Raw genomic sequence first — 27,579 nt, 5'->3', positions numbered from 1 at the left:
AGTGCATTATTTAGGCCAATCATAATATAAATTAAAATTGTAGGATAATTTACTCTTGAAACAACTAAATCGATATATTCAACTTTCGATAGATTCAGTAATGTTTTATAGTACGTTTATTGCTTACGATATTTTTCTTCTTTGAACAAGTTGTATGTGGTGAATTATGTTTTGTCCATAGATTATATAGAAACTTAATCATGCATAAATATTTAATTATGTAGTGGTTGTAAATAACCAGAAATTCACTCAGAAATAGAATAATAACTTTTTATTGCGGTCACGAATAGTAGTGATTAGCATTTGACACTGACCTCTTCAAGAGAGATCACAACGCAGTATTTTTTTCTTTAAGCTTTACCGCTCTATTTGTAAAAGGATGTCAGGATATTGCTCAGCACGCATTTTTTACAAGTTAATTAATTATTATTTATACAAAATTAAAAGAACTTTTGTATGGAAAATAAAATCTTTGCTAAAGTTGTACTACGATTATGTAAAAAAAAATATCTATGTAATTAAAAATGCATAAAAAAATGTAAATGTCGAATTGATAGTGGTTTTCAGTTACTAAAAATTTTGGTTTTTTACACGGCACACTAAAATGGATCTTATTTATTTATTATAAAAATCCCAAAGTTTTACATTTTCGTATTCTATAGTATTGATTTAAATATAGATATGTGTATATATATTTAAATCAATATGTTTTTTTAATAGCACTGTGATCATAAGTTGTTTAAGTAAATAAGTTATATTATGTTACTTAAATACATTTATTTTCTAAAAAAAATTGTTTTATTGCCTAAAATTATGAAACAGCTAGCGAGTTTACTGTGACAGGTAATCGAAGTAATGGCAATCGTATCTACGCGTATAACGCAATGTTACGCGCAGCCTTCTAACTAAATTCGACTCAGGCGCAGTTGGTGATCAGTAGTCGCTTCTAAGTGTCGTGTCCAAGCAAAATGATAAGGTAGGATTTTACTTACGAATTACGACTTTCAAAACTGGTTAATAATAATAACAAGTTTCATTAAAATGCTTGGTATTTCTGTCTAAGTTGCATATTTACCTTTAATTTATATATAATCTGTGTTGTATATAGTGTACGGTTATATCATTTCCTTGATAAATTAAAGGCGGTCGAAGATCTTAAGCCATTTGCAAAATTTGGCCATCCCAACCTGCCCTACTTACATTGTGACCTCTCGATCGATTTGTCGCTATGATCGGAAATGGTTATGTAATTTGTGTATGCGCAGGTATTAATCCTAAGACTTACGAATAAAGTAGTTGTGATTTGTAAAAACCCAATGTGAATTAATAAGTGATGCGTCAATAGTAGTAGTAGCTTAAGAAACACCAATATATAGGTGAAATAGAATATTTGTTGTACCATTAAATCAAATTGGAAAATGAAAATTTTCAGCCACAGAACAATAGTCATACATGCGACATAAAGTAGATCGACTCATTTGTTATGATAGACTATACTTTTATAACAAAATTTAAACAATACACAAAAACAAAATTATTAAAGGATGGATTATTATTTGTTTTGAAATTAATTTGTAGATGGCATTGCATTTTAATATAGTTGAGATTTATTTAAATACGACACGTCTAATAATAAAACATAAAAAATTGTATCCTATTTATCTGAATGTTATAAGTGACCATTGCGAAAATATTTTCGTCCGGGTCGTTTTAGTAGGTATTATTTTATTCCTACCGAACTAGCACGCCAATTCGTTTTTGAACGTCGTCGTCTAGTATAAATTAATTTATCGACATTTCTTACCTCTATGGGTATAGAGGTATATGGTATATGGTAAAAGGTTTTTATATTTATAGTTAAGAGATTGTTTGAATTTCTATGAACATTCTGAAATTAAAGTTCCAAGAAAAAAAATATTAATATATAAATAGAAACGATAGTTATTTATAACTGACTGTAGGTTTACCTTAGTTATTAAGTGAGGAATGATTTGTACTAACTAATCTACCTAGTTCTTACGTAAACGTTAAAGATCTAAGACCAGTGTTATTAGCTCGTTATTTGTCTATTGCGGCTCGTAATTTGTCCTAGTGCAATTGAAGGACACGGCAATATTCAAGCGAAATTATAATGTACTGTATGTGTGTATATATTGAAAAATCAAAAGTAATAAAAAAACAGTGCAACTGTTTGTCATCAATTGATTTGAGTTTTGCAAAACTCGGATTCGCAATACCCACGACATGTGTACAAAAGAAATACGGTAAATTGTAACTAATTATTTAGTCATTCTTATTGAGTGATAAGATTATCATAATTATTTTTAAATTTATTTTACAAATAATTCCTTTAAGGTGTATTTCGCCTGTATGATTTTTTTAAATAACTGTTTAAAATCATCGTTAAAATAAATAAGTAATTTAAAAAATGAAGTAGACAAAACAATACTTATTTAATAATAAATTGCTTCACAATAAATTCATTTTTAATTGTTCCGAATATTCGCGTTACAAAATAAAAGGTCTAAATAAGATAATGTCAGAGTTGAAGGCTTGTCTTATATTAAATTTTACTCAAATAACAACGTGTGTGATTTTTTTTTCCCTAATTTAGTTTATCACGATAATTGCTAAAGAGAAAATCCAATCACTTTTGATTCTTATACGATTAGTATACAGCTGTACTAGATAACTAAAATATAAGAGTGGGAGACTCTATGTATTTAACCTAACATTTACATAGAGAATAAATACATAAGTTCGGGATGTTTGCACCCAGAAACCTTAGTTAACAGACAGAGTAACCTACGGGTAAAATCAAAGGTTCAAGGTGGTGGATTGTCTTAAAGTTATCACGTAGGCTTACCAAAGGATTGAATGGAAAATGTATCATGTTTGCCTTTAAGTGCTTGTCACATTAAAAACTGTATTTTATGTTTGTTTTTACCAATGTGTATCAGTGTGCCGAGCCTTTAGAAAAAAATAAAAAAAAGGAACCGAGAAATGAGAGAGAGCATATCCAAATCTGATTTATTGTTATAAAACAAAAGCTTTAATACTACTTACATGACATTCACAGTTATATACAATTCTCGTGAACTATTGGTGTATTGAATCGCGCACCGTCAGCTATTCAAATTTGGAACAACCACGTAAGTCATGTCAGCAGTTGGTCAATGTTCAAATGAAATCTGAATAGATAGATTAATTTATCGCTGATAACGAGAGATGTTTATATTTAGCTATATAAATACAGGAATGTCTATAGTTATATAAAATATCGATTAGCATCATCCATAGAAAATTATAACAGGATAGGTACATTATAAAACGGTTTGTAGGTAAATATTTAAAACCCAAAGCTATTTCTAATATAATGTTTAAAATGACTAAAGAACTTGTTCATTTCCTTGTAGTCTTCATGTTTGATTTATATCTCAAATAGCAAGTTGTTGAGAACATTCTTTAGACAATGTGTTATACAATTAACACGATCATTATACTCAGGGCTGTGCCGCCCCTTGAGCGAAGTGTGCGGCGTACTGAGGCGCCAAGACAAGGGCGCCGCAATCGAAATAATTTTTGTTACACCTACATGTATGTATGTTCTATGCAGTGGAGTATCGATAAGTAAGTAGGTACAATACTGTAAGTCAGACGGTAAATAACAAAACATATATTTCGCTTATTGTACAATGTACACGTCTCCCAAGATAATATTTACGTTTGTAGTTTCATTTTAATTTTTTTGTCCGTCTTCAGGATGCCGCCGGAGCTACGTTCATTCTTCTCTTGGTTTTATTTACCTATTTAGAAAAATATAAACTAAGTATTTTAAATGAAAAACATTTTATTCAAAAATACCAAATATTTTTCGATTCGTAAACTTTTGTACACGGCGCTTCATAGGTTTCTGTTATGTGGTCCCCACTGTATTATTAATACTTCTATTTACCTAATTACTATTTCTTTACCTTGTATAAGTTATGTTATGTTATCCCCACTATATTATTAATATTTCTATTTACCTAATTACTATTTCTTTACCTTGTATAAGTTAAGATTAATTAGTTTGTTCCACTTAATGTATCCCTACTCTTAAACGACAAAACCCAAACCTTTAAGTATCAAGCCCCGATCCTTTGAAAGACACTTCCATTCCATATTCTCACTAAAACGCTAGTTATTGTAATAGTTAAAGCATAATTTTAAATAAAGTTTTTGTTAGTTTAAAAACAAGTTTTTGTCACTGCCTCATAACATTTCGCAATAGCCTCCTCCAACTTCTTCCAAACTTTTTTATATTAAGCTAGCAATTATCAATAAAATTTTGCCAGCTACCCTTTAAATTTCGTCGTTCCTGTGCTCTTTAGGTCTGCCCTTGTTTCTTTGTCCTTTTGTCTCCCACAAGGAACACCACCTTTGAGGTCCAGTCGGTTACTTGGTTATACCTACCAAAATTTTACTTACAACCTCTGTACACATACCTCAGAGTCAGATGTTTAAATTATTTTATTATAATTTTTTTCGACTTCCGAGCCCGGGATCGAACTTAAGATATCGGGAATTTTATTTTGGAATGGAATAGCTGGGCATTGACAACTCAGCTCGGCTGAAATGGGGGAATGGAAACTTTCCCACGCAAGGGCGTGTCCTGGCAGACTCACTCGTGCAACTCGACTACCATCCGTACTCCTGATGGGCAGAACGGAAGCTCACTAGAGAGAGAGAGAAGTAAAGGTCCCACGCCTTCCCCGGTAAAGGTGGTTTTTTACCCTAATGATTTTAGACCTTTTTTTTTGATATTCGAGGTGGCAGGTCGAATGCATTTGCGCATTCCCTGCCCTAAAAAGTTGCAGGGGTATGTGAGACTTGACCCACACCAAAATCTTTGTTATTCAGAGACTGGGTGAACAATACCCACTAAAAACACCTCGACAAGTTCCTACAAAGCCGCGTTACAGAGGCTCCGGGGTCGCTGTCGCATTCTACCGGGACCTCAACCTGATTTTAGACCATGAATGATGAGATTTCAGAACATGGAAAACAAAATTCAGTCACACGTCACGAAATTAATTCTCTTTTAACATCGCCAGTCAAATCCACTCGACCGTGTAATAAGGAAATAATACACTAGTTGTTCTTAAGTATATTTTAAACAGTAGATTGCATATTTTTACATTTATTTCACACATGAAAAATCTATTATAATTTCTATGCGTATAATAATATAAATAAATTAATGTCGGATTAATAAGAACGTAAATTATAAATTAGTACTTTATGTATCTCCTATGAACTATTATCAAAGCAATGTAAGTGCATTCAAGTCATTGGATTCTTCTATGTGCGCTATTAAAACATGATATAACAGGTAAATAAGAGAAAATCAGAACGTCTATTACGTCGACTACATGCCTATAAAGAATAATATTTCTGTATTTATCCTTACGAGTTTCTACGGAAAAACATATCTTCTTAATATACGTATCTAAATAATTTGTATTTGTACTATTACGCCTACGTTTATTACAGTTAAAATGTTGTTTCAAACATTTTTTTTAACAAAGACGTAGTGAGGTTGGATTAACAAAAAACTTGACATATTGAGTTCGTAAATCTAAGTGACCCTTATGTTATTGGAAACGAGAATATAAAATTACGATTTATGAGTGTGGTAAAAAAATAAAGGGCTTCAAGTATGCGATGATTGTTGACGCTTTTAATTATTAACTAACTAGCTGACCCGGCGAACTTTGTTCCGCCTTAATGGCAATAAATAAGCAGTTTGGGTTTTTTTATTGGAAAAAATACAAAAAAATTAAATACCTACATTAATCATTCATTATTATTTCTGTATTTTAGTACATAGGTTGCTCTTCACTTAAGTACCTTGTGATACACATTTTTTCATTTTTTGTTTTATTATCAGGCGCAAAAACAAACAACGCCACGTATAATTGACCATGGGAAAAACATGAATGTTCTAGATTTAAACCACAAACTTTTAAGGATTGGCCTTGTGATTTGTTGATGGTCATGGCAAATGCAAGACGTATCGGAAATTGAAGTCTTTTAAATTCAAACGGCATATCGGTTGGGATCATCGGGATCCTCGGAATAAGAACTTCCTCACCTTTGAATTTTCCTATCATTATCGTAGCGTAAATTACATTGTTCTTCAATTTTCTAACCACCAAACGCATACCATTATGTAGTTCAGGTCATCTACATCTTTATTCTTTTTCTTCTTTTTTATCAGTAAGCAATGTAACTCTCATGTTTGTTGTCAGCTGCAGTTTCGTCACATAGCGCCATAGATTTGACGATTTGAGGCAAGCGTTTATTTCGTCGACAGCCGTAGATCTTGGAATTACTGGCAGTATTTGGCGGAAATCGCCAGACAGTAAAATCATTGCTCCTCCAAAACATCTCGATTCATTGCGTAAATCTTTTAATGTTCGGTTAAGTGCTTCCAATGCACGTTTATGCGACATTGTGCATTCGTCCCAGATGATGATTTTCGATGCCGCTAAAACTTTGGCCATTGCTGAGTGTTTTGCAATATTACACGTTGGTTCTCCAATAGTTTGAAGATTTAACGGTAATTTTAATTCTGAATGAGCCGTACGGCATCCTTCTAACAATGTGGCTGCTATTTCAGAAGAAGCAACTGCAACCGCTATGTTGGATCTCGCCCGAACAGTTGCTAAAACTAATGACATGAGGAATGTCTTGCCAGTTCCACCAAGGGCATCTAGGAAGTATAAACCACCATTTTCATCATCGTTTGCCTTCATTAAAGTATCATAAACTTCCTTTTGTTGGTATTTCAACAGGGGTACATTCGTTTTAACTACTAAATCTAATTCCTGGTGATCATATTCACGTTCCCGTTCCAATACTCGATTAAATGCGTCATTCGACAACAACAACAAATAGAAACATTCATCATTCTTTGGATGAACTGTATACATACGACAATACCGAGTTTTATAGTTCTCTTCACTGTTTATACGAATGGGCAATAGCACTATCATTATAATTAAATTGTAAATTGTAAAAATAATTAAACGTATTTATTTAATAGAAATATTTTGAATATTGATTTCTTACAAATATCAAATTGTCATATATACGTCATTACACAGCTGTCATTATACGTCAATTACATAGCTATAATTTGCGTTTTATTATTCCAAGTCTGATTCTTATTTGTTATACCACTTTTTATAGTGACTGACGTTTCATGTCAAGTCCCACGGGAACGCTGTCGAACGGGATAAAAAGTATCCTATGTCCGTCTCCTGGCTCTAAGCTACCTCCATACCAATTTTCACTCAAATCTGTTCTTTCGTTCTTGAGTTATAAGTGGTGTAACTAACACGACTTTCTTTTATATATATAGATATACATCTATATATATATATTAGTTCATAATTATAACTCCTCCGCACACGTATACACATATACACCGTTAAACACTAAAATCTAATTGATATATAATAGTATAAATGCTTTTTTTTAAAATGAGTGTCAATAATAGTAAAAATAAAAAATATCATGTAACCGAAAATAAACTTTTGTTTCGCGAGATGAAAAAGCTGATTAAGTTCAGAAACATAAACTTAATACGTATCCATTAAAAGGCTTAATAATTAGTGAAAAATTATATATGTATGTATATATGAAATAATAAACATACAACTAAGTATTAAATCACCACTGATTCGTTAATCATAGCGCTATACTTTAATTAATTAAGTGATGGATTCTTTATTAATAGGCAAATAATATAATGTGCCTTTATTGGGAATCGTTGTCGCCCAGTTTGGTGTCTAGATAGAAATTATCATGGAATAGTGTTTACATATTAATAAATCGGAATTAGTAATCTTAAATATAAAACATCAGCATTACATTGAAGATAAAATTTCAAAACAAACACGAAATAATACAGTAATTGGTCTGATGATTACAAACCAAAAAATTATCTTAAATTACCTACGACCAAACATGTGTATGTAACTTTAAAGAACGTCTCATGTCGGATGGAGAATTATGTTATCTATAGTAATATAAAGCTTAAGACTTCTCATTTAAATTTTCACTTGAATATGCCATTTAAAGATCGGCTCTATAACACATATATGAGCGGAACATCAGAGAAAAAACTTAACTTAAAAATTAAATTAATAATAATTATTGTTGTTTATTTGTTTTCGCAAACAATTAATCTTAAGAAAACCAAAAGCTATTTAAGATTGACTGACATTTTTTATTGTTATCAAATTTCTTCTATAACCGACCAAATATCTATAAAGATAAAATTAATCGTTATCTAACTAATATTTCATCGCAAGTATTCAACTTCGTACAGGGTCGTCCTTGATTTCGGTATCTAGGTAAATCTAAATCTTTGTTATGAGGCAGTGACAAAAACTTGTTTATAAAGTAACAAACATTATTTAAAATTATGCTTACAAAAACTAGCGTTTTAGTGGGAATATGGAATGGAAGTGTCTTTCAAAGGATCGGGGCTTGATACTTAAAGGTTTGGGTTTTGTCGTTTAAGAGTAGATTATACATTATATTTTTATTAGTTATTAGAGTAGGATATACATTAAGTGGAACAAACTAATTAATCTTAACTTATAACGTAAACAGATGGTTAACTTATACAAGGTAAAGAAATAGTAATTAGGTAAATAGAAATATTAATAATACAGTGGGGACCACATAACAACTTCAATATAACTTAGAATATATTTGCATATAGTTTAAAACCAAGTAAATATTCTAGGAGATCATAAAACCATTCCAGAATGAGTAGTATGTAATTATTATTATTGAAACAGCTAGTTATTTTAAGGATTCTATAGTTTCAGGCCCTATTCTTTTATCTCGAATATGAAATATTATATATTTGAGAATGTAATTTTAATTTAAGCAAAATAAATAATGAAATAATCATTATTTTCTGCTTAAATAAAGAAAACGATAATTGGTTTAAATTTTAAAGTCTATACGTGGAGAAAGTTGTTTTATATAAAAATTAATAAATCTTGTTTGTCTGTTGTAATTTAATTCTTATTTCGACACGTGCCCTGTTGATAATTATATCTATCAAAAGGCGTTTGGGTCTGATTTAGCATATTTGTTTATATAAATTTTATATAATCATATCATAATGTTTTATTACAACTGCGTACTATTTATTTTAGAATAAATAAATAAGCTGACATCAAATAATAGGGTGAATATTATATTCATTATTTAAACAATTTATCTTATATAATTTATTATCTTAATACTCTTTAACTAGCAGCTAATTTCAGAGTATTTACCGAAAATTTTATGATTTAAGATTTTGCATCTTAAATCTTATTTTTTATTTGAAAAATCTACACCGGCTAATAGATTCAACGCACTAAATTTACAGTTTTAGTAGCTGTATGTATGAATGGTATTTCAATATTGGACGTCGAGGCATAAAATAAATTTCCACCTTAATATATCTAGCCTGGGACTAGTGCTAGACAGGCTACTAATTAATTTGCTATGTTTGTATTAAAATAAGTGTTGTTTGATGATTTGATTTTTTAAGGGTACCGTTTTACGCCGGGGATTTTTCATTCGGCCTATACCATCTGCCTTCTTTGCCGATGAGTAGGGATGCCTACAGGTTCAAATTTAATGACATGGAATAAGTGATACCTATCTTATGTTCCATAATAAACACATTTTACTTTTTTTATTTTGGACCAACTGTCCTTCAAGAATACAGCGACTAATCGTCAGTTTTCTGGCAGTTGCACTGCTGGAACTCGCTTTACCACTGAATATTAAATAAGTGCTGTATTTGAATAGTGAGCAATGTGAGTAAACAACACATAGCTTTTTCATTTAAATTAAATAAGTAAAAGCATACCCGTACTAACCCTGTCCGACCAAGGAACCAGACTGTTCCAGAGAAACGCTACTGACTCAGTGAATTGCAACTCATTCATCTATCGTTATTAAAACCTCTTTTTGTCTTCGTATTTTAATTAAGCAAATGTCAAATATGTCAGCTAATTTAGGTCAAGATGTTTGATATGGCGTATGCCATGTAAACAATATTTATAGATTTTTTGTATCTGCAATTATTATAAATTTAATTGTGCTACTATAAAAACATTTACAGTCAAAACATTTAGAAGACGTACTGCAAGACAATATTATGTTCGGTTAATTGTTAAACAAAACCGTGATTTAATAAAGGTAATAACATATAAATGAATCTATGTACGTACTTCTTTATTATATGTATATAATAAAATAGTAACCTTTAGTTGGCTTTAAACCAGCGGTAACTAGAAATATATTAATTGACTTCGCAAATTTTAGATTATGTAACATTATCTAAATGTTTATTTATCCATTGTACCTATTTGTTATTTTTCCTTCATTTTAATATTTGCTTCATACCAACTAGTCACGGTTTACAGGTAAACGCCTTATAGTTAAAAAAATCTTAATACGGTACGTGTTCAGGTCGCGTTGGTGTCTAGTAGGCAGTGTGTTGGCGGCGCTGGTGGTGGGCGCGCTGGTGGCGGTGCTGGTGTTGCAGCCATGGTCCAGCCCTGACCACCCGCGCTACCAACGGGCCGTCGTCGCTGCCAATGGCATTGAGTGCGCTGCTATAGGCCGGTACGTATCTTAGAACTAAGAAACTTTAAACTTCTGAAAACGTTACCTACTGGTACTAAATTCAATATTATTTCCATTCAGAAATTATATTAAATTATTTGTTTTCAGGAGTATATTGGAAAGAAATGGCACAGCGGTAGATGCTGCTATTGCGACATTATTCTGTGAGGGCCTAGGTTGCTCGCAATGTATGGGTCTCGGCGGGGGCTTCTTGGCAACCGTCTACGACGCATCTACGGGGAGAGTTCGAGTGCTGAACGCCAGGGAGAGGGCTCCAGCGGCAACGTATTCAGACATGTTCGCGAACGCATCTTCCCAAGTAGGTGGGCGCGCGATCGCCGTGCCAGGGGAATTGAAAGGCTACGGCGCACTCTACCGCGAATACGGCCGATTGCCCTGGAAGGAGCTGGTCAAGCCGGCGGCAGACCTCGCCCGGAACGGACACCGGGTCAGCGAATATATGGGTCGCGTGCTCATGACTTACAGCGATCGGATTCTCGCCGAACCGTCCTTCAGGTGAGATATTACTTTAAATATTACGTTTATCATAACGGTACCGTTAACATTATCACTTAATCTTTAATACTGATATGTTTAATATAGCGAAGTATACATGAACCCAGCAACCGGGAAAGTGTGGAAAGAAGGGGATATCATCCGCGAACCGACCCTGGCGCGTACTCTCGATATAATCGCGGAGGAGGGCCCGGAGGCGATACACAACGGTTCCCTTACCGCAGCCCTCGTGAGAGATATAGAGGCTTTCGGTGGCATCATTACAGAAGACGACTTCAGGAATTACAGGTAACTTGTGAAACGCATTTAGCATACCCACAGTTCACAGAATGTAGTTCTGTAATATGTATTGTACATTTTTCGTGGTTTAATAGTTAAGCTTTATATGGCCTAATTAGGTTAACCGCCTTTGTCATAATATTTAATATAACCGTACACAGTGAATAGTACTATTTCAAATATATATACTGAAGTCGTAGCCAACGTAAACCAAGATAAACTATATTCCGTTCGTCACGTATCTGTTTTTAAAACCAATTCTAGTTTTTGCTATAAATGTCGCAAATGCCCCACTTATCTTGAGCGGCAGATAATGATGATCCATTGAGTATAATTTATCGCTTCGTTGACATTTCTATTATTTCAGAAAAACAGAAGCAAATCTTGGCTATGGTATTTATGGCTTTACTTGCGCATGTTTATCTCTAGCTATCATTATTTCTTATAAGTAAATAACGTTCACTTGTTTAGAAATTCATTTGCATTCATTTTTCTTCATATTTTAATTTGCCTTACAGAACAGAATGGCAAGAGCCAATCATCGTACGGGTATCGCCAGAGCACACTCTCTACTCAGTGCCCCTGCCAGGCTCCGGGTCAGTACTGGCCTTTATCTTGAACATGCTTCGAGAGTGGGTCGGTACCGGATCAGACGCCCCAGTCGACAGCAGCCTTTATTGGCATCGTATAGTGGAGACCTTCAAGTTCGCCTACGCGCGCAGAACCGGCCTAGGAGATCCTAGCCGTACCGATCTGCCGTTTAGCATAGCTGAGGTAAGTGATCTTTATCACCTTTGCATCGGTTTTACCAAAACGGCGGCCTGGAATGCAGTCAGGATCGCAGTTGGCATCCCTATTGTTATTATTATCCCAAGGTGGTCCAGTTACATAAGGCCAGGTCAAACAGAAAAATTTCTAGTTTATTTTTCCACTTTCCACCAGATAACTATGATTTTTTTAGGTGTGTAAATAAAAATATATAACTTGAATGCTTTTGAATAGCTTTTGTTCAACACAACCAATTGCTGTTATTGGTTTTATAAATAATATTAATGAAGCATCATAATATGGCTTAAAGATCCATCTCTGTCATGCGATGATTTCGTATAATTTTGTTTCCACTTATTGTCTTCTGTTTAGTCTCGTAAGTTAAAAGCAATACTGATATGAATTAAACTTGGATTTAGTTTTGTATGCACAAAGCATTATCTATATAGATTTCCTTCATATCAAACGACACGAAGTCTCGTATTTAAAGTAATAACTGATAGTGATAACATTGATTAACTACGACGTATTTAATATGTTTTTATTATATATCAAATATTGTTATTCTACTTTATGCTTTGATAAAATAAATAGTTTATTAGGCTTTATTCGGCTATAATGATTAGCAAAATTAAGTTTCTCATAAATACAATTTATATTATTTCTAATTATGTAGGTTGCTTAAGCGATAACAAATATGTCAAAAGATGAAAGTACATACAAGTTATTCACATTTATTTTATTTAAATAAATTATAGAAAATAACGAGTTTTGTCAAAGCGTGACATCATGTAACATACTTACAACAAAATAGAAATTTATTTAGCATTATATTTGCATAAAGTAACAACTTGAGTACAAAGGGGGACATAGATTAATGAACAAATGTTATATATATATATTTTTTGGTGCTGTTTAATTGCGTTTATAATTACAGAGATTTTTATGACCGAAAAATCATAGTTCCGAATTACAATATGTATTAAAATTTAAAATGACCACATAAATATTAAAAGTGCATATAAGACTCAATCTTTCCACCTAAGAAGCATTAGTGGATTATTAATAATATTTAACCGTTCAGTATTATACATATTTACGCTATATGAATGATTGATTTAAATTCAATTTCTTAAGGCATTTCCATATTTGCAGATAGACAAAAATAAAAAAAAATTGTTATCGCTATCAAAAACGTGTATTGAATTGATTATATTTTGTTTCAGTTGGAACGCAATTTGTCTACGCCTGAGTGGGCAGTAGAGCACAGAGCTAAAGTGGACGACACTCGCACATTTTCGGATTGGCGATACTATGGCGCAATGTTCGAAGGCGCCGACGACCACGGCACGGCGCACATTATTGTTGTCGCTCCCGATGGTAGTGCCGTATCTGCTACAAGTACTATTAACTATATGTAAGGAAAATTAATTTAAAGTTGCTCTATGGCGTAATCGATCTTAGAATATGTATTCTGCGTTTATCAGTGACGTTCCACATAATACTATTTCTATTTATAGGATTATTTTAATTCATTAAAAAATAATGGTCTGAAACAACCTGGTGTCTAGGGTTAAATAGTTTTAATAAGATTAATTTATCTTTAGAGCGGCGAAGCTTTACTCCAATGACAAAAGGATTTATTATTATGCAATATTTACAAATGTTAATTCCGCAAAATATAAAAATATAGTTCCAGATAAGATAGTCTATATAATAAAATAATTATAATAACTATGTATATAATAAAGATTATAAAAATTAATACATTTATGTTAGGCTGCTGAAATTCTGCTTGTTTATTATCAAATATTTGTTATGTGTTTGCGTCGTCATGAATTGTCACCTCATTGAAATTTTGTTAAATAGTTGGGGCTCACAGCGCCGTTCAAGAAGCACAGGAATTATATTAAACAATGAAATGGATGACTTCGCTATTCCCAATCGGCAATCAGTATATGGGATGCCTCCCTCCCCTGCTAACATTATTAGCCCGGGTAAACAACCGCTCAGCTCGATGGCACCGAGTATTGTACTACGAAATAATGATACGGTGGACTTGATACTTGGTGCTGCCGGTGGAACGAAGATCACGACTCAAGTCGCATTGGTAATAGTTTATATATTTACTGTAACTACCCACAACATAAATTTACATACATTTGTAACAAATATAAAATATAAATATCTAAGCTATCCTGCAACCGTAATTTATCTGAAATGTTTACGCATAATTCGCCCTGCTTAGTGACAACGAACTACTCTACCGTCATACAGTTTTTAACTATTATGGAGGGTAGGTGTTCAATTTCTGCGTCACAACAACTAGCCTATATATGTGCACAATTAAAATGTTATAAGGTTGTTTCAGATGCAAGACATTAAATAAAATCAATACTACTACCAATTTCCAAAAGTCTTCACCATTAGCTTGCCACATTATTTAAAACGTTGGCGTCATACATTGTGCATAAAATGACTTGTTGTTTTTTTAGCTTACAATGCATACGCTTCTGGAAGACAGTGAATTGCCAGAGGTCATGACGAGGCCGCGTCTACATCACCAACTCATTCCCATGGAAATTGAGTATGAAGAAAATTTCGACCCAGTGAGTTCTTTTTAAACTACCATTCTGTTTCACTAAGTGTTCACGTGGTGAAATTTGCTTAAATGAAACTCCTGACCATGATTGCTAAAAGCACAAAAAACTAAGTTAATTAATAATGTTATAAGTTTGCTTTAATGTCCGAAATGTTAAGTACGGTGGTGATTGCTGGAGGGATGTCCAAATATATGAAACACTTTGTTTGAAGCTGTTAAATTATAACTAACATAAAATTAGGAGCTATAACTTCTTGTTGCGTGTTCCTTACATGATGTTACTTACAAAAGGACGAACAAAAACATAATTTGATATTTTTTCCGGTTCTTAAAATTGTATGACACATCTGTTACCTATACACTTATAAGTGATGTTACTTATTTGATATTCCTGGCAACGGTAATGTATGTAATAGTCTAAAGTGTTATGTACCAATTATGGTATATTGTTTCTACTTATATATTGTATCCTAAAGACGACTAAAGAGGTTATTTATAACAATAGATTGTATCCAACGAGTAAAAGTTAAGCTATTGTTTTATATTTATATGAATCGCTTTTAAAACTAAACTAATGTATATATAAATAGAAATTAACCAGGTTAGGTTACATGAATTGCGTTTAATTTATATATAATTATGTAGTTAAAGCCTATGTAATTACTGCTTGACATAAAGCTACTTTGTGACAATTGAATCATTCATAATGACATTGCTTGAATACTTTTTTACTAGACCAATCGATCTTATTATATAGTGTAGATCCAGTCTAATCAACACAAACCAATAAGCAACGTATGTGCGTCATATCTATTATCTTATCGATAATTAGCGTACCGATTGAAAATGTTTCTTTTTTCAGGCAGTGATTTCTTCTTTACGCGCCCGCGGTCACGTGACCACCAGCCGTGGCCCAACGGCGGGTTTCGCGGCTATGGTGGCGGCTATGAGAGATAGCGGCGACTATTTCGTACCACAGACTGATAGCAGACGAATAGGCAGCGTGGACGGATTTTAGAAATAATTTACCATATCAATGTGACTAGCGCAAGAAATTATTATATGCATTTATTTCCTTATTAAGGGGGATCATTAACTACGTTACTGAAATCATCATAGATGTGTACTTTACTTTGATTATCCCACTTGGTATGGAATCATTAAGTTTGATTCACTTTCATTTCTGTCTGTCTGTAAAATGTGAGAGCGGTATTCCTCATTAAACAAATTGTGACTACCTTCAAGGTTCTCATAATGCGAATTTTGAGCAGTTCCTATATGATGCTGCATTTCTTTTTAATAATAGGAGTTTTAGAGTACAGATAAATTATTGTAAATGTATGCAAGTGTACTTAACGACGTTTTGTATCAACTTCTGTAGTTTATGCAACAACGAAAATTGTATTTTATATTTTTAATTTTGTATTTTTGATCAAAATAATTGTTAACTGAATGAATATATTGTGTAATTAATTATGACGTAATGTAGTCACGTTAGCATAACTGTGATGTTAGTTTTGAATAAAAATTTGTTGTAACTATTTATGATTTTATTGCCTGACGCATGGAAGTTTCTGTTGACATATTTATAAGTTTAGATATGGAATGGATTTTCTTCAGTGATAACTTAATTAGTTAAGGCTCCTCACAATACGAAATAATATCTACTTTATACTTACAAAAAGTACAAACAGCGGAGATAAAAGCCACACAAACCTCATTAGATGTCAATGCATTTTCATAATTATAAATTAATAAAATGATTCAGGTGCTACATCCTTTTTAGGTCTGGGCCTCAGATTTTTGTATCTATTGCATGATCGTTTGTCAATCTATATAATAGGCAAGAAGATAATCCTCATGTGTCTGACACACGCCATCGGCTTTTTGGGTCTAAGGCAAGCCGATTTCCACACAATATTTTATTTCACTGTAAAAGAGAATGTTATATTCGCATACAAACTAAGTCCAAGCGGGGATAGAACCTACAGCCTCAGGAACGAGAGTCGCATGTTGAAGCCACTAGGCCAACAATGCTCATTGCAATGATTTACCCAGTTAACAGTACACATAATGAAAGTAAAATTTTTCAACGAAACAAATGAAAATAAGAACAGAAAAATTGATTCAACAAAAAAATTAGAAGCTCGTAAATTTTCTGCCACGCCGGTCCTTTTTTCGCAGACTATTTTGGTAGTTTTCCAATAACAGCACTAGAGCGCATTATGCGGCACAATGCTCGACTTTGAATGTTACAACTACAGCAACGCTTCGCACAATTAAGCACTCTCAAAAGTAATGCTCTCGCGTGATACTCGCAATCAGTACCAACTCAGTGACAGAAAATTTACTAGTGTTTTTTCTTTAAATTGGCATTGATCGAAAATATCGTTAGTTATATTATTTATCGGTGAAAAATTTGTAAGGCTTTCGTTTCGTCGTAGATTTTGGTAATAATCAAAGTTATTTGAAACTGTTAAAAATATAATTATAATGGCTCAAATGCTCGGACCATTCGATAAATCATCGTCATCACTATCATTTGGATAAGATGATTCAATTAAAAAGTATAATTTATTTAGAAATCATTTAAAAAAATCCAACACTGTACTTAGCGCACTCTGCTGATGTATTTGAAAACTAATTCGCGTTCCAATTCCAATTAAGCTTCAGCATAATTCGGCGCCACTGAGTCGCATTATGCTCTGTAATTGGAAAACTACCTTTATCTAGTCCAACTAAAATCCATAAAGGGTAGACGCTATATATCTGTTTTTTATGGATCTTACTGGTTTCGCGCCAAAATTTGACGTTGACATTATAATTTAACAACCAAATCGTGTACGCTGTTATACCGTAACAGAAATTTACAAATAATGCTTCAGAGTTGAATGTTTACATATTTTGTAGTTTCCCTATTAAAAAGTTCTAAAATTTGTCTTCTGATCGTGTAATCTTTTAAAATGGCATACAATTTGTCAGAAGGATCACTTGAGGTATGAAATTTAATGAATACATTTTTTTCACTTTTTACAGATTAATTACCAATACGAGAATATCTTTAAAAATAATTCCTATTTTGAGTAAGATAGTCCCATATTGAGAATTTTCTATATCTTTAATTCTGTCGCTTACCCAAAAATTTGTAGATTTATTATTTTTCATTTCCATGGTAAGACAAGAATATGACAATGTAAAATTATAATTTCAGGTGATAATGAAAGGCGGGCATTATGATAAACCAATCATGCAAGTGTTAGGTAGTAAAAAGATCCAAGGTAATGGATCAGTTGAAAGATTCAGACTCCTAGTGTCAGATGGCAAGCATTCTCACAGTTTTGCCATACTTGCAACTCAGCTCAATGATAAACTAATTTCTGGGGAGTTGTCTGATTATTCTGTTGTTCAAATTGATAGATTTGTTACTTCTATTTTAAATAATGAAAAGAGTGAAAAAAATGGTGATAGGTATGTATACTTCATTATGATAAAATAGATAAAATTACCTATTACAACGTTTTTGCATTAACTTTATAATCTTATTATATATAACTCCTATAGCTATAGGAGTTTTATCAAAATTTTCTATTTTATATAATTTTAACCTTTTCAGTGAAACTTATTATAATCATAGAATTGATTCTAAAAAGATATACTGATTATAATTAAGAATATTTCATGAATATATTTGTAATACATGTAGTTTTTTACTCCTTACAAAAGTGGTTGCCAATTGAAGATCACTGTTTACCATTAAAGTTGCAGTCAAGACTTCTGTTATAATGTATGGTTTATAGCATGAAAAAACTATATTTTCAGACGTGTCATGATAATTGTGGCCATCACAATAATAGCATCTGGAAGTCAAGTTGGCAAAAAACTTGGAAATCCAATAACATGGTCTGAAGATGCTTCAAAAACAAGCCCACAGGCCCTACAACCAGTTGCCAGACCCACACCAGCCCCAAGTAGACCAATGAGCTCTATGGCAAATTCTAATGCCTCTACAAATCTAGATAGCAGCATGCTGAGTTCACAAATGACACATCCTATTACAAGTTTAAGTCCTTATCAAAATAAGTAAGTATTTTGTTATACAAAACATTCACTAATAAATTCTTGACAACATTTCAAGTGATTGCTTCGGCTTGATTTAACTGATTTTGTATTAAATTTAATAAATTCTTCTAAATACCAAATTCCAATAAGCTGTTGAAATTTCAATAACTAGGGTATTAAACTTACGAAAATTAAAAATGAGATCCTAATCTCTATACAACATTTATAGATGGGTAATCAAAGCCCGTGTTATGACTAAAAGTCCTATTCGCACATGGAGCAATGCCAAGGGTGAGGGAAAACTGTTCAGTTTGGACCTGTGTGATGAAAGTGGAGAAATACGGGCCACAGCATTCCGTAATGAGTGTGACAGATTCTATGATATGCTACAAGTTAGTAAAAAATATTTTAATAAAATTTTGTATTAAATAACTTTAACAATGATATACAAATTGTCAGTCCATACAATTATGAGATTGTTCTTTGTATTAAAGAGGATAATAAACAAAATAAGTAACTAATAAATAAATACAACTAATTTACTATATCAACCAATCATAGTTCTAGATTTTGCCTGATTATTTATTTACATCTTTGAAATTGCAGGTAGACAAAGTGTACTACATAAGTCGGTGTCAACTTAAAACAGCCAACAAGCAGTACACAACTATCAAAAATGACTATGAGATGACATTCACAGCCGACACAGTAGTTGCGGAATGTATGGAAGATACCTCAAGCATGCCCTCTGTTAAATTCGAGTTCATACCAATCAGCGACATTGCTAACAAGAATGTTGACACACTATTGGGTAAGATTTAATTTTTCTTTAACTCTTTTTCTTATTATTAATTATATCAAATAATCGTTCAGTTTATATTTCTTAATATAAGTATTAGTTTTGCTAGTATAAGTTCTGAAAGTGAATGTTAGTGGTTTAGTATATGTGTTTGTAAGGCACCTCTTTGGAGCCCTGTTGGCCTAGTGGCCTCAGCCTGCGACTCTCATCTCTGAGGTTGTAGGATCGATCCCTGGCCGTTCCAACCAATGGACTTCTTTCTATGCATTTAACATTTGCTAGAACGGTAAAGGAAAAACATCGTGAGGAAACAGGCACAGAAGGCTAATCGCCTACTTGTCTACTAGATTTAAAAATGATTTTGAAACATTTCATCGACTCTTTTTTTGTAAGAACAACCTGCATATTTTTCCATTTATCTTTGTTTTGTACAACATTCATCCATTTTTTCACGCTAGTTGTTACGTCATCCGCCTATATTTTTGTTTTTCCTATGCATCTTTTTACAGTCGATCCACTCCATTTTGACACTTCAAGTGTCAGTCATTCATCCCGCACCCTAGATATATATGACCCGCCCATTTCCAAAAGGCCATACCAACTGGTGTTTTAGTATAAGAATTCCATTTCTATAAAATTTTCTTTCTAATTCTTACCCTAAATACCTGACATATTATTTAATAAGGCCTTTATACATGGGGGCATTTAGTATGGGCTACCAAAAATGCTTTGGCAAACCCCAAAAACTTCTAAATCAATGATTAATGACTGATTTTGTTGAAATTTACAACATACAATGGAATTATTAAGAAATTAAGTAGGTGTTCTTGGGAGCCTCCTTAAAATCTGCTTATCAAGACTTTTGTTCAATTAAGATACAATCGGAGTATGCAAGATGGCGTCTGATGTGCAAGAACTAACTGCCCGGAATACTGGCAAGTTGCTGAAGAAGAGAGAGGTCACTCTTGTAGACCCGTCTGGAGGGGCTGTAAGTAATGTTTTGGGTTTTAACTTTCCTTATATAGTTTTCAGGGAATTCCTCTAGCACCAAGAATATTTTCTAGTACAAGTAATACAAACAGTTTCTAGAACAGTAATAATAACTTTTTATTAAGAACTGGGTTCAGTGAACTAAAACTAGACAGATTAAAGACTTACTTTTGAATTTTAACAAATTTTACCTCAATTTAAATTTATTGATAAGTCATAAGACACACAATACACATACAGATAAACTTTACCTAAGAAAATAAAAAAGTCGTCTGCTAAATAATATTATATCCTGACGACTTATTATATATAGTTTTCACTTTAAGGAATTTCAAGTATTCAACACTATTATATTAGCTTACTCTGTAATGATGTACATATGTATGAGTAAAAAAAACATATGTGCAATTCACACATGGTAGAAGTGAAACCTTCAAAAACATTTTTTTTATTATTAATCATATATAAATTAATCATTTTCCATTATCTAAATGTGTGTGTTCTTTTAAAACAGTATATTTTAATGATAAATTTTAATTTATAAGTTTAATATAAATTTTTAATTTGGGAAAAACTAAAACATCGAAAGTTTGAAATTCGATCAAATGAAAAAGCGGCAGTAAAGAGAGGCTGTATAATGCCTGCTATCTCATTTTCTCCCACGTTAAGTCATATGATGAATTGATGTTTCTGTCTCTCTTTACCGCTGCATCCGGTTTGAAATCACGACGATTCGAAAGAAGTTTATCTATCTCATTTTCTCCCACGTTAAATCATATGAATTAATGTTTCTGTCTCTTTTTACTGTCGCTTTTTCGTTGCATCCGGTTTGAAATCACAACGATTCTAAAGAAGTTTCACTTCAAAAACATTTCAGATAGCATTGACACTCTGGGGTAACGAAGCGGAGACATTTGACAGCAGCACAAACCCCATAGTAGCAGCAAAGGTATTATGAAAACATTTTATTATATATTTTATACTTAAATTACGAATTATTTTTTAGTATTTAATTCCATGATTTAACCACATATTTGTTTAAAGCCAGTTGCCTTCTAAACCGAAATAATTATTTCGCGGGATGCGATCCGACAAGATCAAGCTTAAAATTTTGTTACGAGCTAGGGGATCAGATAGAAAATGCCGTACTATAGTCAAGGGTTTTTTTCTAAATAAATCAATGATGAATTTGAAAAAACTAATTAACCGTGGAGGAGGCCTTTGCCGAAAGGCACACTGTTATTAGGGACATTCTATAATTTTAATGTACATATATATAGTAACTTTAACAGTAATAAAGGCTATTTTATTTAATTAACCGCAGAATTACTCGTAAAAATGCACTAATTACAGACAACAAAATACTGTTACTTATTACTTTAACTATACGCACTTCACACAGTACTTTATCACTTGTGTTCACTTTATTCGCACTTTTTTTCTTTCCTGTTTTTCTCTTGATATCGCATTCGAAACTGAATTAATTGGTCGCGTTTCGGCTCGCTTATATCTGGTAAAAAACTTCAATAACATTCGAGAATTCTCTAGGCAGGATCGCTACTGAATAGCGATTGCACAATTCTAGAACGGTCGCAATTTAGAGTGCTCAGTCTAGCTTCGAGACGGTTACGATATTATGGAAAAATCTAGAAATATTGCAGTCGACCCGTCTTCGTAACAATATGTTTTAGGTGGAACTTAGGATTTAAATTTGTATTATATATATATATATATATAGTAAATTTAAAAAATGCATCAAACGTTAATATTATAAATAATCAATCAAAATCAACCTATTATCGCGAGTGTCGATGGGCCTTAAAGATAACTTGGAATTTTTTATGCAGTTAGTACGTCACTGACGTCATTAAAGCGAGGTGCCTAGAAAAGCTGAGCAAAGGCAAACGGCGAGTTTCCTTTAAAGATTTTTTCTGATAAATGATTTTAATTGTAATATATACTTTTATTATTGTAAACTTAATTTTATTTTGTATAGTTCACAGTACCTAAAAATTATATAAACCGTATTCAATTATTCATATATAAATACAATCCCCTCTTAATTTTACATAATTAGGTACATATTATTTAACAGGGAGTTCGTCTGACTGAATTCAACGGAAGCAAATCTCTCTCATGTCTAGCAAGTACTGTGTTGCGTATGAATCCTGATTTACCAGAAGCTCATAAGTTAAGAGGCTGGTACGACAATGGAGGTGCTGATATGGATGTTATCAACATATCTGCCAGGTAATGTTATTAATGTTCTAGGTTCTAAGCGTATTGTAACATGTTCAAAATAAAGAATTTGGTAAATATTAAGTAACTTCAGATAATATAAAAATAAATAAATAAAAGAACTGAATTCGCTGCCTTATACAGAAATTATTTTACCTCTTACAGAAATTTTGCCTTGCATCTTAACTTTCTTCCTTAGTCGGTATTACTCTAATTTTCCCTGTCTTTAATAGATCTTTTTGTATTATAAGTACACCAAGGTTACGAAAGTGTATAATATTTTTTTATCCATGTATATTTATTTAAACAGTCTTGTGGAATTAAAATTAAAACAAGTGCACTCGTATTAGTTTTTTCTTGTATATTGAATGTATTGTGTTTACAATATCCAGTATACTCTACTGGAAATACGTGTCATGTACAAAGAAGAGATAATCATAATATCTTTAATCATTTAAGTAAACTCATAATGTACACTTATGTAGGTCAAGAAAAACAAATTAAATTAATCGTAAATTTACATTTACCACCAGTTCGCAAGACAAGGGCGTAGAGCGGGTAAGAAGAACTGGCAAGAAAATTTCCGCCACTCTTTTCAATCGCCAAGTTTTTAATACAAATTGTTTGTTTGAACTGGAGCAAATCTAGTTTTCTAACCCTTTTGTATTGTTCCTCCATGTGTGCTTGATCTTGGTGATACCTTGATTATCTTATGTTCCAAAATAAATGTATTTGGTGTTTCAAAATCCATATATAAGGTCATGTTAGAAAACTATGGATACATCGAACAAAATCGTTAAATTCAAACTGACGTTGTGGTTTATGAAATTTTCTTTTGAATTAATGTAAAGGGAGGATAAAACTTGTTGAGTTTCTTTCCCGTTCTTCTCAGAACAAGACCTCCTTGTTATTTTATTTATTTTATTAACACAAAATATCTTTAGTCATATAGGTAAACAAGTACACTTATGAAAGTAAAAAAAAACATGAAAGCAATTGTAAATTTACATTTATTACCACCAGTTCGAAGAACTGTCAAGAAACTTTTCCCCACTCTTTTCAATCGCCAAGTTTTTAATACAAATTGTTTGAACTGAAGCAAATCAATCCCAAGGATTAGGATCATTCAATTATAGTGTCTACCCTCAAATTATAACTTTTAAACACTATTGCAGAGCCGGTGGCTACACAGGCGGTAGTAGTGAATGGATGACATTCTCCGAAGCGGAATCGAAGCAACTCGGTTCCGGGAGCAAAGGGGACTATTATTCGCTTCTAGGAGTTCTAACATTCACTTTCTCCGACAATGCACTATACAAGGCCTGCCCACAGGAACAGTGTAATAAGAAATTGGTGGATCAAGAAAATGGGCTTTTCCGATGTGAGAAGTGCAACCGGGAGTATCCTAATTACAAGTATCGCCTGCTCTTGTCGGTAAGTTATTTGTGTTAATTGTGAGGTAACACTAATGTAATGATGACATAGACATAACTGATCGGCTTGATTATATTCTCAATCAATAGTCAATAAGGTAAAAATACCATTTTTTTTATTTCATTTGATTACTTCATAAATATATTTTTTCTTTCTGAAATAATGTTTTGATTAATATGAAACAACAATGTTAAGTGTTTCTCAACATTTTCTTTGATGTTTAAGGCAAACGTGTCTGATCCGACTGGTGATCAGCGCATAACAGCATTCAATGAGGCAGCCGAGGCCATGTTGGGTCAAAAGGCGTCGGAAATCGGCAGTCTTCTTGAACACGACAAGGCTGCGTATGCGCATCTCTTTGAAGATGTCAAGTTTAAGACGTTCCTATTTAAGTTCCGTACCAAGATGGAAGTTTACAGTGTGAGTAGTTTTTAAATTATTTCGGAGCTTAATCTAATTTTAAACAAAATTATTTTTTAGGATGCTTCAAACTAAAGAACGCATCATTTTCTTACAATTTATTTGTTACATTTTATTTTTTTTATAGAACGGGGCTAAAGGGCTCGCGAGTGCGTTGCCGGCCTTTTAAGAACATAATTAACTAATATAGAACATTTTGAACATATAAAACCTAAGCGAATTATACAGTCATAGTCATTAATATTCGTCACGTTCTAGTATGAATTTAATATTTATATTTCAGGATGAAGCCCGTCTAAAGACAACAGTGATGAACGCTTCGCCCGTCGATTACAAAGACGCAAACTCCAGACTTATTAAAGGCATCAAAGCTTTGAGTGGCGTCGAAATATAAGCTAAAAGCTCCGTCGATTATGAAAAATGATATAATCAAAGATGTGATTTAAAAATATTATGTTGTACTATTTTTTAATAAGGAAAAATTGTTTTTGTATAAGATTACTTTTGATAATTTAAATTCTTGTTTGATTTTTCTACATTAAGAAAGAAATTAAAAAGTCTTCAAAAAAACTATTTTTATTGATCAAGGCCCAAAATTCTTTGTACATTATTTTTCTTTAATAATGTAACTAAATGCATATTGATTTGATCACGTGTTTTCATGTTAGACTTAAGTAATCTTATACCTGCTGATTGGTGCAAATTGTGATTTATTATAAATTAGCCATTAAAATTCCAGTACAGTGAATAAAGTGTGATTTTTAAAATGTCTTTAACTCTTAGATTAAGTATTAACACATGTGAATCATACTCAACGCTAAATCTAGATTATGAATTTCATCCTGAATACAAAAATCTAGCCAATTCTCTAAATTAATCGAACATATTTTCTGATTAATATTAATGAAAATATTGTTAAAAATAAAATTACAAAGCTTCGACTCAAGGTCAACGAATGTTCATAGTGAAAGTGAATATTAATACTTTTCTTGTGGAATTCTCCATCTATACCTTTCTTTTCCAAATATATTGGTCTTGAACCATAAACCTTTCCAAGCTATATCGATAAAAACATTTCGCTAACGAAAATTCTTACTGGTGCGTGGCCTGCAAACGGCGTAGCGTGAATAGTCGCCTCGCCTCCTGCTTCGCCGTCCTCACCGCCGACGCCCATGGCCAGGCCGTTAGGGTTTGAGGTACACAGATGAAAACCGAAATAGGCAATCTCTGTCTTTATTGTCAGCATTGTATTACATAGCGGTTTTAGATTTTACTTATATTAGATAGAATTACGAAATAATGATACATAATTAGAAATGGATCGATTAAACTTCTATATAGACATAATTACACATCAACAATACGTTGGTGTATGGCCGCACTTATGACCACTCTGGCATTGTGAGTGTCCATGGGTAGGGTATTACTTAACATCAGATAAGCCAGCCTTATCCCTCAAATAAACTTCTGACATAATACCTCATTCACAAGGAAATTAATAATTTTGAGTAAACAATTTTCATACATTTTATTTACCATTGGTATCAGGATTTAAAAGAAATGAAACAACGCTTTCACTATATTTATTACTTTATTCAATCTCATTGATATGACTCATCATTTGGCTAAAGGAATCGAGTTGTTAATTACTTAGGCAATTGCAGCTGCTTTAATACTACGAAACAACTTACAAAGTAACGGAACGTTAATTGACATTTCAATAAGTCAAAATAGTGTTTATGAGAATTTCAATGCAATAAGCCTCATTTCTGGTTAACATTGACTAGCGCAAACGAATGCATATTGCCCAAGCACATTAACGTTGCACAAAAACAAGTAGCTAGATTATCTATGAAAATGTACACTTAAGTAGATACAGTATTTAAATCACATAGTCTGTATTGTAACATCGATTAAAACAGTCAACATATTAAAAAGTCAATCAATGGTTATCAGATGCAAACCATGATTCGATGAAACACGTAGTAAATGTTTTCATTATAATTCGCAATTCAGACTAAACAAAGTATCTTTTAGCATCAAACATTCATTTCTAAAAGACAACACAATTCAGATCTTTGAAATGTTTTTCGCTGACATTTGACATCTTTATTTTTTTGTCTTTTATTTTTTGTTAGTCAGTCAATGGCAGTGCGCTTTTAAACAGATTTCTTGACAAATGCAGTAAGTCGCCAAGTTAATAGCTTACTAAATTCTAACCTATAATCAATTATCACAAACCAAATGATGTAAATTTCATAAAATGTATAAAATTAAAGCATTAACCAATAAATAATTGATTTCGAAATTGTGTTTAAAGATAAACGGTTAGAGCGTTTTCACATTACCCGATCCGATATCGGTGTCGGACGCCGATCCGATATCGGGGTAAGTAAAATGTATGAAATATGTACCTGTCTTTCATATTGTCCGGCCCGATATCGGATATCGGAGCCGACACCGATATGCTGGCGGCACTATCGGACACCTGTGAGCCGTCGGGCGATAATGTTTGTATGTGTGCTATACGTGTATCTAAATTGTCTCTGTGTGCGTAGACCCCGATGCGTGGCGGCCATTGTTTACAGTTTGGTAGTCATCATGGCGTCGTCTTCATTTAAATACGATATAATATATAATATAAATACGATATAATAGAGATGAATTAGCAAATAATTGAATGTGGATTCACTCATACGAAAGTAATTAAAAAACTTGCTAGGTGCTTTTTGTAGCTTGCTAAAAAGAGTATAAAAAGCTCCCTCTGAATATCTAGCTTCCA

At 32.6% G+C, this 27,579-nt stretch overlaps 2 protein-coding genes across 2 annotated transcripts; both read left to right on the top strand.

The window, feature by feature from the left end:
- Nucleotides 1–850: 850 nt before the first annotated feature.
- LOC110995480 (glutathione hydrolase 1 proenzyme) lies at nucleotides 851–16,396 on the top strand. The gene is made up of 9 exons (XM_022262658.2): nucleotides 851–976; nucleotides 10,537–10,692; nucleotides 10,801–11,208; nucleotides 11,296–11,496; nucleotides 12,006–12,261; nucleotides 13,482–13,672; nucleotides 14,125–14,365; nucleotides 14,751–14,864; nucleotides 15,720–16,396. Exons 1-9 carry the CDS (start codon nucleotides 969–971, stop codon nucleotides 15,873–15,875), a joined length of 1,731 nt encoding a protein of 576 aa, XP_022118350.2. The 5' UTR covers nucleotides 851–968; the 3' UTR covers nucleotides 15,876–16,396.
- Nucleotides 16,397–17,666: 1,270 nt separating this feature from the next.
- LOC110995479 (replication protein A 70 kDa DNA-binding subunit) lies at nucleotides 17,667–25,564 on the top strand. The gene is made up of 11 exons (XM_045628028.1): nucleotides 17,667–17,853; nucleotides 18,069–18,325; nucleotides 18,677–18,937; nucleotides 19,146–19,308; nucleotides 19,523–19,727; nucleotides 20,591–20,703; nucleotides 21,583–21,654; nucleotides 22,801–22,955; nucleotides 24,119–24,377; nucleotides 24,603–24,797; nucleotides 25,081–25,564. Exons 1-11 carry the CDS (start codon nucleotides 17,821–17,823, stop codon nucleotides 25,189–25,191), a joined length of 1,824 nt encoding a protein of 607 aa, XP_045483984.1. The 5' UTR covers nucleotides 17,667–17,820; the 3' UTR covers nucleotides 25,192–25,564.
- Nucleotides 25,565–27,579: the final 2,015 nt, after the last annotated feature.

This window comes from Pieris rapae, chromosome 4 (assembly GCF_905147795.1).
Source record: "Pieris rapae chromosome 4, ilPieRapa1.1, whole genome shotgun sequence".
Lineage (NCBI taxonomy): Eukaryota > Metazoa > Arthropoda > Insecta > Lepidoptera > Pieridae > Pieris > Pieris rapae.
The sequence above is the reverse complement of the archived record's forward strand: the minus strand, read 5'-3'. Positions and strand labels throughout refer to the sequence as shown.